General features: G+C 52.1%; 1 protein-coding gene across 1 annotated transcript; it reads right to left on the bottom strand.

Moving 5' to 3' along the window:
• Positions 1-1,778: 1,778 nt before the first annotated feature.
• AP2S1 (adaptor related protein complex 2 subunit sigma 1) lies at positions 1,779-10,991 on the bottom strand. Its single transcript, XM_084257167.1, has 5 exons — positions 10,957-10,991; positions 7,294-7,443; positions 2,874-2,987; positions 2,270-2,329; positions 1,779-2,129 (listed from the first exon to the last, which is right to left on the bottom strand). The coding sequence occupies exons 1-5, from the start codon at positions 10,957-10,959 to the stop codon at positions 2,028-2,030; spliced, it is 429 nt and encodes a 142-aa protein (XP_084113293.1). The 5' UTR covers positions 10,960-10,991; the 3' UTR covers positions 1,779-2,027.
• Positions 10,992-12,615: the final 1,624 nt, after the last annotated feature.

The following is a 12,615-nucleotide window of genomic DNA, read 5'->3' on the forward strand; positions in this document are numbered from 1 at the left end:
TGGCGCAGGCGGTTGAGCGCCACACTGTGAAGCTGTCCGCAGCCTCTGCAGCGCCAGTTCGATCCCGGCTGGGTGGCAAGGATCCCACATGGCGAGACAGACCTCTCCTGTCTTGCCCACTGCTCCCCTCAGCAGTGTATTTCAGTCAGTCTGCCTGATCTGTTCCCCGCTCTATCACTGGTGAATCCTCTCACCTTCTTGCACATCTGGCCTGTGCCCCAGTTCTTGTATAAATAAATATATAAATCTTTAAAAAAAAAAAAAAAGAAAGAAAATATTTTCAGATGGTGATGCTGGTTAACACAACTATGAACATAGTTAAAACCATGAATGGCACCCTAAACGAGCAGGTTGTCTAGGATAAGAGCTCTACTTCAATAAAGCTGCTACTACCCTCCCCAAACCCTGCAAACACAAAAGCCCTCCCCACAGCCCTGGACTCACAGCAAAAACCCAGCAGCTGGCCCACCCTGTGTGACACCCCCCGACCCTGCAGGCCCACATTTTTTTTTTTCTTTAAAGATTTATCCACTTAGGGTCCCGCTGGTGGCGCAAGGGGTTATTCGCAGTCACTGAAGCACAAGTTCAATCCCCAGCCAGGGAGCTACCCACATGGCACAGCATACTCTCCTGTCTCGCCAGCTGCTCCTCTCAGGAGTGTATTTCAGTCAGTCTGTCTATTCTGTTCCCTACTCTGTCTCTGGTGAAGCCTTTCACACACACCCCCACCTCTGGCCTGTACCCCAGTTCTTGTATGCATAAATAAATAAATCTTTTAAAAAAAGATTTATCCATTTATACAAGCACTGGGGTACAAGCCAGAGATGGGGGAGGGTGAGAGAACTCTCCAGAGACAGAGAAAGGAGCAGAACAGGCAGAAGGACCAAATACACTGCTGAGGGGAGCAGCGGGTGAGACAGGAGAGGTCTGCCACACCATGTGGAATCTCCCTTGCCAGCCGGGAATCAAACCGGCACTGCAGAGGCTGTGGACAGCTTCACAGCGCTGCGCTCAATCTGCTGTGCCAACTGGGAGGCCTGAGGCACACAAATTTTGAGCACATCACCTCCACTCTCCCTTTTGCCCCCCTCCCAGCTGGCCTCCTCCCATGTTCTGCCTCAGGGCTTTTGCATTTGCCGTTTCATCTGCTTGCAAGACCCTTCCCCTATAATCTCCCTGGTTCATCCCTCACCTCGAGTCTTAGCTCAGAGGCCATCTCCTCCGAGAGGCCTCCCTGGTCATCTGAAATAGCAGGGGGCTGCTGCCAGGCGTCTCTCCCCACTTGCTCTGCTTGATCTGCCCCCAGTCCTCCCCGTCTATGCGTTCGTGGACAGGGGCCTGTCTATGCATTGCCCTGTGATCCACAGGAGAATGTGAGGTCCTGGGGCACAGGGTACGTGCTCACTGCCTTATCCTGGTGCTAAAATGGGACTGGCAGAGCAGGTGCCCAAAATAACTTGCTCACTATACAAAGAAGCAAATGCTGTCTGCAACACCCCCTCCCTGAGCCTTGGGTCCACAGGCCTCTGGTCACCTTTTCCAGATGACTCAGTATCGCATACTCTATGGGGTTGACAGAGGCTCCCCCTGCTGCCCCCGAAACATATATTCAGGCTCATGGGCCCTCTGTCAGCAGAGGCAGGTATAAAGCGCACCTGGGGCTCTGCCTGGCTTAGCACAATGTAGCGTGTTTGTTGACTGACTGACTGATAGACATGTGCAGGGAGATATACATGCCTGTGGTTCCCAGGCAAGGACTCAAAGACACATGGCCAGGCAGGACCACAGGTTTATTGGGGGCTCTGCACACGCACACACACAGCATCACACGACAATGGCACGGTTACTCGTCACACACGGGGTGGCCTTTGCCCACAGCTGGGACCCAGAGGCAGGGGGTGCAGTCTCCTCCCTTGTGGCCCAGACCCAGCTGGGTCCCTTCCTCCCGGGCAGCTGAGGGAGGGGTTGCTGGGGTGGGCCCAGCCTGGGATGGGGAGCTAGCAGGGCCGGGGGGCGGGGGCAGCGCCTCACTCCAGGGACTGCAGCATCAGCAGCTGCTTCAGCACCTTCGTCTGGCTGGTCTCACGGATCTCGCCTGCCAGGAACATCTCGTCCACCACTGTGTAAACCTGAGGGGAGGACAGTCAGGGGGAGACTCCACGGAGACAGGGGGACCTAGGGTGCTTGCTCCGCACCAAGGATACTAGGGGTCAGGAAACAGACAGACCCGAGGCTCTATGGCCTTGAGGGGTCCCAGCCCCCTCCTTACCTTGTAGAAGTTGAAGACCAGGTCCAGTTCACAGACGTTGTGGAAATACTCATTTAAGACCTAGAGGAGGGAGGCAGAGATGGTCAGAGACACGCAGAGATGGCAGCAAAGGAGACCAGAGAGAGGCCAGGGCGGGAGGGTTGGTGAGGAGGGCAGGGAGAGGTGCCGGGACAGCGATTGGAACAAAGAACATCTTCTGAGATAGCAAAGACAGGGAGAAACTGAGGCGGCGGGAGAGCAGGTGAGCAGGGGGAAGGGAGAGAGAACATGAGACCCAGGGACAGAAGAAGGGAAGGGGAGAGAGACAGAAATGGTGAGAAAGACAGGCAGAGAGGAGTGGAAACACACTTCAGGTGACAACAGAAAAAGATGGGGAAAAAGACAGACTGAGGTACAAGCAGAAAGCGGAACTGAGTGGTGCAGGGGCGGGGAGGCTGGAGTCGGGGTGGACACAGATGGCGTATAAGACAGCAGTGGCTGGCACGGATGCAAAGAGAAACAGGCAGAAAAGACCAGACAGGTGGAGAGAGCGTCCCACCCGAGGAGGGGGGTTGACACGACACCAGGGATGCCCCCACCAGGCCCTGCCCGCCGTCGGGCGCACCTCCACGAAGTTGTGGATGGCCTCCAGGTAGGCCAGGTTGTTGTCGTTGACATCCACGCAGATGCAGAAGTAGAGGCCGGCATAGCGTCGGTAAATGATCTTAAAGTTCCGGAACTGCAAGGATAGAGAAGCCATCAGCCACCTGAGCCACAGCACATACCCAGGACCCAGGGTACTGGGCAGGGCACGGCCAAAATATTAAGTCCTTCCATCCTGTCCTAGCTCCTGAGACCCAGTCCTGGGCCTGTGCCTGTGCTGGAGACACAGACAGGTCCCCTGGGACTCAATGTCCAGTGGGGAAGGAGTGGGCTCATCCGCAGACCTCTCTAGAGTAGGCAGAGTGAGGCTGTGGGGGCCTAGAGAGGGTGGCTAACCCATCTTGGAAGGCCAGGAGGGCTTCCTGGAGGAGGGAGCAACGGAAATCTAACCTGGAGCATGAACAGGAGTGAATTGTGAATGGGCCAGGGTGCTCTGGGCAGAGGGAACAGCCTTGGGAATCCTACAGCTGGAAGTTGAGCCTGGAGGTTCACCAGCACCCATCCCACCTTTCTGTGGCTCCCGGTGGCCTCTAGAGGGAGTCAAATCTCTTCGTGTGGTACAAAGTCATTCCATAACACCACCAACACCACAAGTACCTACTGTGTGACAGAATCACACCTATAACCAATCCCAGGCTTGCCCTTACTGAACTGTAAGGCAAATGTTACTCCAGTAACACCGATATGCGGCCCAGGGATGATTATGCATAGATTGGGGAGGGCGACTCTAATTTTTTATCCATGTATAAGTGGATAAAGAGATAGATATAGACAAAGACCTGCAAACTGGCTTTTGAAGCACAATCTTTGGCCAAAACAAAAAAAGAAATCCCAGTTCACACTAGGTGTGCACGCAGCGCCACCTGGTGGCAAAAGCAAAAGCCAACCTCTGTCCTCTGATTTTTTTTTTTTTTAATTTTTTTTTAATAGAGGCATGCTTTTATTTATTTATTTGTTTGTTTGTTTTGTTTATACATGCACTGGGTACAGTCAGAAGCGCGGGAGGGTGGGAGAATTCACCAGAGCCAGAGCGGGGAGCAGAGCAGGCAGAAGGACCGAAGTACACAGCTGAGGGGAGCAGCGGGCGGCAGGAGAGGTCTGCGCGCCATGTGGGACCCTCCTCCGGTGGCCGGGGAGCAGCCGGGGATCGAACCGGCGCTGCAGAGGCCGCGGGCAGCTTCGCAACCCAGCGCTCAACCGCTGCGCCACCGGGGAGGCCCTCTGATTTTTTTTTTTAAATTAATTAATTTATTTATTTATACATACAAGCACTGGGTACAGTCAGAAGTGCAGGAGGGTGAGAGAATTCACCAGAGCCAGAGCAGGGAGCAGAGCAGGCAGAGGGACCGAGGTACACTGCTGAGGGGAGCAGAGGGCGGCAGGAGAGGTCTGCGCGCCATGTGGGACCCTCCTCTGGTGGCTGGGGAGCAGCCAGGGATCGAACCGGCGCTGCAGAGGCTGTGGGCAGCTTTGCAACCCAGCGCTCAACCGCTGCACCACCGGGGAGGCCCTGTCCTCTGATTTTTTATTCCTTGTTTCCAGGGGGTCCTTTTGATCATTTCCTCCCTTTTTTGCTTTCTAATAGTATTATAACAACGCCTGCACACAACCCATGGGTACACAGCATGTGCTAGGATGCATGCGCTACCTTTTTTAAAAAAACTGATATAGTGATCAAATGTTGGAGGAGCCCTGCTCTGGAAAGTGGGTTCAAGATGGGCTCCCCAGAAGGTGAGGCAACTGGAGAAGCACCAGCTGACTGCCCCGCCGCCTTTGCAGGATCTGACACTGACACCGAGCAGCACTCTTTTTGGATGTCACCCTCCAGGTCTCCTGGCTCTGCCCCTATGCCATTGCTTTACATTTTTGGGCATCAGCGGGGGGGAGGTGGAGCCTGCCCAGACCCTCGTGTCTTATGGGGCAGGTCTCCTCTCTGACTCCCCCAGCCACTGGCACCCGTCCCAGCCCTGAACACGCCAGGTCCTGGGGCCAGGTCTGTCTTCCCACTGGGTTGGGAGCCCCAGGAGGGAAGGTGGGGCTGTCCCTACTGTGTCCCCAGGACTGGACATGCTGTGCCAAGCAGAATATAGCCTCCCCAAAGATGGTCAACTCCTGACACCCGGCACTTGTAACTATGTGATCTTACATGGTAAAGGGACTCTGAGATGGAGGGATGATGCTGGGTGAGCTGGGCACATGCATTGCCATCTTGAGAATCCTCATGAAGGAAGAGGGAGTGAGGAGAGTGGGTCAGAGAGAAGCTTTCAAGGCCTGGTGCTGGGGCCTTGACGCTGGAGGAGGGGTCACCAGCCAGGAAGTCAGGGGGTCTCAAGAAGTCAGAGAAGCCAGACAACATGTTCTCACCGAGAGCCCCAAAAGGAGCCAGGCCGGTGAGAACTTTGGACACCTGACGTGAAAGCTTAAGACAAACATCTGGGTTGTTTTTAGCCACTAAGTTGGTAGTATAGCTATTAAACCAGCCACAGGAAACTAATGCAGTTGCCAAAGAACACGCATTACTGCTGACTCCCTCTAGAGACCACAGGGAGCCATTTATTTATCTCTGAATAAATGAAAGGAAGGAAGGATGAGTGCCGTGGGACTCTTGGTGGGACTTTTGGTTGGCTGTCTTGCTATTCTAGAAATGCCCCAGGATATTCCTGCCTCAAGACCTTTGCACTTGCTGTTCTGGGGGCCTGGACAATTCCTCTCTTTGATACCATCTCCCTTCACAACTTCAATTCCTTCAGGTCTTCGCTCAAAGGTCAACTTCTCAGTAGAATCTTCCTGACCCAACTCATTTAATCCTACACACACACACACCCCTACGCCCCCGGCACACTCCAGCACCTCCGTCCTCCATAGCTGCTTCCTTTCTCCCCAAGATATATGACTTCACCATTGGTCTTTCACTGACTATGTGGTCACCCCTCGCAGGCCAGGGACGTGTGTCAGCGAGGTTCACAGCCATGCCCCCTGCACCTAGGACAGTGCCGGGCACACAACGGCCAATCAGCCTGCTCTCTTCCTAGGCCATTCATTGCCTTGGGAATGAAAGGTGGAGACGTCTAGATTAAATGAGATCCAAGGCACGTTGCAACCCAGAGCAAGGAAAGATCCTGCACTGGCTCTGAATGAATAGCCTCGAGGGCCTGGGAGATGATTATATTGACTGGGTAGTCGGGGCCTATTAAGGACATCTGATGACTTTTTATCAGGGCTCAAAGTGATATTGTGAGAGCGTAAGGAAAGGCCTTTCTTTTCTGAGGTGCAGCCTGAAATATTTACAGCTGAAGTGGCATAGAGCTGTGCCGAGACAGTACTCCAGCAAGGGCTGGCCTGTTATTCTAGTCTCTCTACTTCTTCTTTTTTTAAAAAAGATTTATTTATTTATGCATACAAGAACTGGGGTACAGGCCAGAGGTATGGAGGGAGAGAGGAGTGGGGAACAGAACAGGCAGACTGACTGAAATATACTGCTGAGGGGAGCAGGGGGCAAGTCAGGGGAGGTCTGCTCTGCCATGTGGGTAGCTCCCTGGCTGGGGATCAAACTCGTGCTGCAGTGGCTACAGATTGCTTCATAGGTTGCATCTCAACCCCTTGTGCCACCAGGGAGGCCCTCTAGTCTCTCTACTTCTGTAAAGAATACCTTGAGTGGGTGGGAGGGAGGCCTTGGGGGGAAATCATGAGACTGAGATGCAGATGTCGATACTTAACACAGGACACCTGACACCGACATCAAGTCACAAAGCGAGGTTACGGTGGTAAGAATGCTAAAAGTCAAAGAAAAAGGAAAAATATCTAAAGGAACAAGGCCAAAAAGGGGGGTGAAAGGTAGAGCAAAAAGACAAAATATTAGCAACAATATTAATACTCATTAAATCTGGGTAGGGGTATGTGACTCGTCCATCTACTTCTCTCTTTTTTTTAAAGATTTATTTATTTTTATGCGTACAAGAGCTGGGGTACAGGCCAGAGATGCGGGGGGTGAGAGGATCCACCAGAGGCAGAATGGGGAACAGAACAGGCAGACTGACTGAAACACACTGCTGAGGGGAGCAGCGGGCAAGACAGGAGAGGTCCGCCTCGCCATTGGGGTTTCTCCCTGGCTGGCCAGGGATCGAACTCATGCTGCAGAGGCTGTGGATTGCCTTAGTGCGGTGCTCAATCCCCTGTGCCACCAGGGAGGTCCATTTACTTCTCTCCTGTTAAACTAATCCATGTGCATGAAATTTTTCATGGTAAGTACCCCCCAGAAGAAAGGAAAAAAGAAGTGTGAAGGGATGCGGGAAGCAGGGAGAGTCTGAGGGTTATTGCTATTGGAGGTAAGGCGGGAGGGGTGAAAAGAAAGCAGGGTGGGGGTGCTGGTAGTGGGGTGTCACCTCCACAAAGTTGGTGTGCTTGGCATCGCGGACAGTGACCACGGCGTGCACCTCCTCGATCAACTTCTGTTTCTCATCGTCATCAAACTGCATGTACCACTTGGCCAGGCGCGTCTTACCCGCCCGGTTCTGGATGAGGATGAAGCGGATCTGTGGGCAGCAGGATGCCAGGAAGACAGAGGTGAGGCGAACACTAGCCCGGGGTGTCCAACTGCCCCCCACATCCATCCTGCCTGCTCCCCAGAATGCAGCCTGGCCACCCGCCTGGATCCAGTCCCTTCAATGCCTCAGGTGAATGATTCCACTGACCTACCAACTCTGTGGTCAGCTCTGGGGGCCAAGGGCCCCAGGTTTAGCCAAGGTGGGACATCATGACCTTGGCTGAGCAATTTAACTCACTAAGCCTCGTCTCCCCACTGCCCAAACTGATCTTAGAAGCCCCTTCTTATTAGAGTGTTTCGGAGGGTAAGCAAGTTAATAAACTTCATTCAGTGGCTGGTGCCTAGCAGGCGCCTGATGTCAGACTTCTGTGGTCTGAGCTCTAATTTTTCTAATTTTGAAACTGAGCTGTCATTCACATATGAAATTCACTCATTCCCAATGTTGACAACTCAGTGCTCTTGAGTATATTCACCCAATTATGCAAAAATCACTACTCTCTGATTCTAGAATATTTATCTCCCACCCAAGAAATCTCCCCACCCAGCAGCAGATGCCTCCCTCCTCCCAACCCCCGGCAGCCATTTCTGCCAGTACGGATTTGCCTATTCAAGACCTCAGTTTTCATGCATGCTTTCATTTTTCTTGGGGTATACACCTTAGTTGACTGCAGGATTGTATGGTAGCTCTGTGTCTAACTTCTGTCAGGAGCTGCTAAAATGCTTTCCAAAGCATCTGCTGCCCTGTCTTTAGTGTCTTAACTGCTTGGTGCGTCTGTTTCCCCACCTGGAAAACAGCACCTCTTACAGGTGTGAGGCATGACCTACACAGGAGCACCCAGGACAGTGCCTGGGTGGGATTATGCTGTCTGTGTCAGCTAATTTCTCATAAGTGATGGGTAGGAAATCTGTTGTTCTGAAAAGTCAAACTAATGTTAATGAATACCAGAACTGCTGGCTGTGTGACTGTGGGCAAGCTACTTAGACATTCTAGAACTCAGTTTCCCTGTCTATATAATGGGCATAATGAGGGCACCTCCTTCATAAAACTGCTGAATGGGGGCCTTCCTGGAGAACAAGGGGTTAAGCACTGCACTATGAAGCAATCCACAGCCTCTGCAGTACAAGTTCAATCCCCGGCTGGCCAGGGAGAAACCCACATGGTGCAGCAGACCGCTCCTGTCTCTGCTCCGCCCACTGCTCCCCTCAGCAGTGTATTTCAGTCAGTCTGCCTGTTCTGTTCGCCACTCTGTCTCTGGTGGATCCTCTCACCCCCAGCATCTCTGGCTTGTACCCCAGCTCTTGTATTCATAAATAAATAAATCTTAAAAAAAAAAAAAACACTGCTGAATAGGTTAATAAACATAAACGTCGTACAGTGATGAGCAAATACTAAATGCCATGGAAATATTCATTCTTAGTACTATTATAATTCATGGTCTTTGGATTTTGAAAAACTGTGGTCCAAACTATTCACCTAGCGAGGAAGCTTGCCTTTAGGCCTGGTTCTGTTTTTTTAAGATTTATTTTATTTATACAAGAGCTGGGGGTACAGGCCAGAGGTGTGGGAGGGTGACAGGAGTCACCTGAGACAGAGCGGGGAGCAGAACAGGCAGATCTACTGAAATACCCTGCTGAGGGGAGCAGCGGGGAGACCAGAGAGGTCTGCCGCACCATGTGGTTATCTCCCTGGCTGGCTGGGAATTGAACCCATGCTACAGAGGCTGCGGACAGCTTCACAGCGCTGCACTCTACCTGCTGTGCCACTGGGGAGGCCTTGGGGCTGGTTCTGTTTGAGACAGGAATGCACGGGCCCATTTTATAGATCATGAAACTGAAGCTCAGAGAAAAGGAGTCTTACAGTCAGAAAGCAGAGTTGGGAATCCAGCAGCTTTGTCTGCTGGAAGCCTCCACCCTTTCATGGGTGTCCACTCTCCTTCCTGAGCCTCATTCCTCACATACTCTTTCTCCCTCCCCCCACCAATCAAGCAAAGCAGAACAGGATATTTCACTCCCTTCCAAGAACCCCTTCTGCTGAGCCAGGGAAAACCACTTCCTATGAGGACAAGGGTCCTGGGCAGGAAGGGAAAGGGTAAGAGGTGGTGGTGGGGGACCCACAGCAGGCAGCCACAGTCAAGGGGCTTGAGTCAGGGGTACTTGAGGTACACAGGGAGGAGAGCTAGAAGCAAGCCTACAGAGCTGAGGGAGAGCTCTGCCTCTTACACTCAAATTCTTTCCTACACCTCTTCCTATTTCTCCTTCCAATGAGAATCTCTCCACCTCAGAGGACCCCCCACCTGGAGAAGTTCCTTCCCTACTGCAGCCTCAACCTTCTGATGTCCCCCAATTTGGTCTGTTTCCAAACCCCCACACTGGAGGTGTTTCCTTTCTACTTCACTTTCAAGTCCCTCTTGGCTCTCAGTAGGCCTTTTACTTTTTTTAAAAAAAGATTTATTTATTTATGCATACAAGAGCTGGGGTACAGGCCAGAGATGCGGGGAGGTGACAGTATTCAGCAGAGATAGAGTGTGGAGCAGAACAGGCAGATCTTCTGTAGGCCTTTTACCAAGGACATTGCTTTTCTGACTCAATGGCCTACTAGCCTATTCCAAAAGTCACATCTTGCCTCCAAAGATTCTGGTTCTTGGGGAGACTACTCCAGCGTTCTGACACCCTCTCCCATTCATCTCTTTTCCCAGTCCCCTGCCCAAAGAACCCTTCCTAATGGTCCAAACTTCACCAGGGGGTGAGGGGAGCCAAACCAAAATCCAGTCCTTAGCTCCAAAAGCCTCCTTCTCAACTCTCACACCTCTGTGCCTCCACCTTACCCAGCAAAACCCCCTTTTTGAAAGACCTGTCTCATTGATCTTCAGTCATGTCTAGTATCCACTCCCTACCTCCAATTCTTCTCCCCTTTTACAACACACTTTCCATTCCCCAGTTGCCTACTTCCAATGCCCACTGCCCACTGTCTCTTCCTCTTGAGACTCTCTCACCAGCAATACCCCGCCCCCTCAATATCAAGACCCCCTCTCTGCCCTCAATGACAGCTGCTAGCCTTTAGAGATCCCTTCTCTCCGGCCCCAAAGTCTCCCACTCTCCTCCTGCCACACGCCCGAAGAGCCCTAGGCTTCGGACACCCCTTGCCATCTCCAATTCCTTCTTCCCACCTCCTTCTAGACCCTGCCTCGCGAGGTGCTTCTATTTCAAATCCCTCCAGTCATCTCCAATGTCTCCCACCCGCCCAACCTACTCCCTTTAGCACCTGATCTCTAATGTCTCCCGCCCTCGAGACCCCCGGCGACCGCCCGCGCCCAGAATTACCACCGCCCAGTTCCTCCCTTCCCGGCCTTTGATCGGCCCCAATCCCGAGAGCCCGTGCCCGGCCCAGACCAACGCACCGCAGCGGGGGGGGGGTGGTGGTTGTGAGTACCCTACCGAGTCTCAGGTATATGCACTTGAACCCACCCGCCGCCCGTCCCCGGTGTGGGAGCGCCCCCGTTACCATGACGACCCCTGTCCGGACCCCAGCGCCCCGGTCCCACGGCTACTGGGCGGCTCCCGCTCTGGCAGCAGTTGGGGGACCCAGGCCTAGAACGGACTTCCGGCAGAAGAAGAGGCCGGCCCTGTCGCGCAAAGCCGCCTGGGATTTGTAGTCTAGAAAAAGGGTTCGTTCGTTTGGATGACTATCCCGGGGAAAAGGGCGGGTCCGACTTCCCAACGTGCTGTGCGATTGTCTTTTTCTTACCACAAATTTCAGACTCCGAATGCATGCTGGGAGTTGTGGGTAAATGCCTCTTCCGTGGAATACAATTCCCGAAATGCTTGGCACTCAGCATGGTGGGCGTTGCATTCTGGGAAATGTAGTTTCTAGTTACCCTACCCGCCCTTTTAAGGCCAGAAGAGCATGCTGGGAATAGTAGTTTTTAATAGGAAACTGCTAGGGAATCTAGAGGTCTAACTATGTTTTTGTGCTCCGTGCTTTCTGTAAAATTCGTTCATCGTTTCCCTGTGAGAGACGGAGTGGCTTAAGAGCATGAATTTGGGCGCCAGAACTGTGAGCAAATCCTGAAGTTGCATTTCCTAGCTGTGTGACTTTGGTCAGTAATTTCACCCCTTTACTCAATTACCCTATCTGTAAAATAGAAATGATCAAAGGGTTACCTCGGTAGCATTTTTTAATGCTTCTATAAGCTTCCAAAGTACTTAGTACAGTACTTGACACACAGTAAGCGCCCAATAAATATTAGTTAACGTTATGAATTTTCATCGCTAAAACAGAGGTAAATTTGTTTTCTTTCAGTGACTCAGATACATCAAGGGCTTTCCTACCTTTCCCCATCTATTCTTTTTTTTAAAATAAATCTTAATAACCTTTATTTTATTTTTTAAAAAGATTTATTTATTTATTTATACAAGTACTGGGTACGGTCAGAAGCACAGGAGGGTGAGAAGATTCACCAGAGACAGAGCAGGAACAGAACAGGTAGACAGAGGACACTGTTGAGGGGAGCAGGGGGTGCAGCAGGAGAGGTCTGCGCGCCATGTGGGACCCTCGCTGGTGGCCAGGGATTGAACTGGCGCTCCAGGGGCTGCGGGCAGCTTCGCAACCCAACTCTAAACCCCTGCGCCACCAGGGAGGCCCTCCTCATCTATTCTAGGGCTGTCCTCTTATTTACCTTTAGCTTAACCACTGCCTTCTTTAGAGGACTCTACCAACAAAGGTCCCTCTCCTGAGCACCCAAATTCTTGGATTTTGGATTTTAAAAAAAGCTGTTAGTTGGGGCCTCCCTAGTGGCACAAGGGGTTAAGGACAGCACTGTGGGGCCGTCTGCGGCCTCTGTGGCACCTGTTTGACCCCGGGTCAGGAGGGGAGCAGCCCACGTGGCGTGGGCTGCTCTCCTATCTTGCCTGCTGCTCCCCTCAGCCTTCTGTTTGGGTCAGTCCATCTGTTTTGCTCCAGGCTCTGTCTCTGGTGAGTCCTCTCACACACCCACCACCTCTGGACTGTGCCCCAGTTCTTGTATGCATAAATAAATAAATCTTTTTAAAAAAGGCTGTTCATTGGATTTTTATGACAACTTTTTTTTAAGTTTTATTTATTTATTTATTTATACATGCACCGGGTACAGTCAGAAGCGCGGGAGAGTGAGAGAATTCACCA

Source organism: Talpa europaea (genome assembly GCF_964194135.1).
Source record: "Talpa europaea genome assembly, chromosome: 16".
Taxonomy (NCBI): Eukaryota; Metazoa; Chordata; class Mammalia; order Eulipotyphla; family Talpidae; genus Talpa; species Talpa europaea.

Coding starts and splice junctions, on each gene's coding strand:
- AP2S1 (XM_084257167.1), bottom strand. Junction 2,988..7,293: donor AGCACACCAACTTTGTGGAG/GTGACACCCCAC, acceptor CTATCCTTGCAG/TTCCGGAACTTTAAGATCAT. Junction 2,330..2,873: donor CCATCCACAACTTCGTGGAG/GTGCGCCCGACG, acceptor TCCCTCCTCTAG/GTCTTAAATGAGTATTTCCA.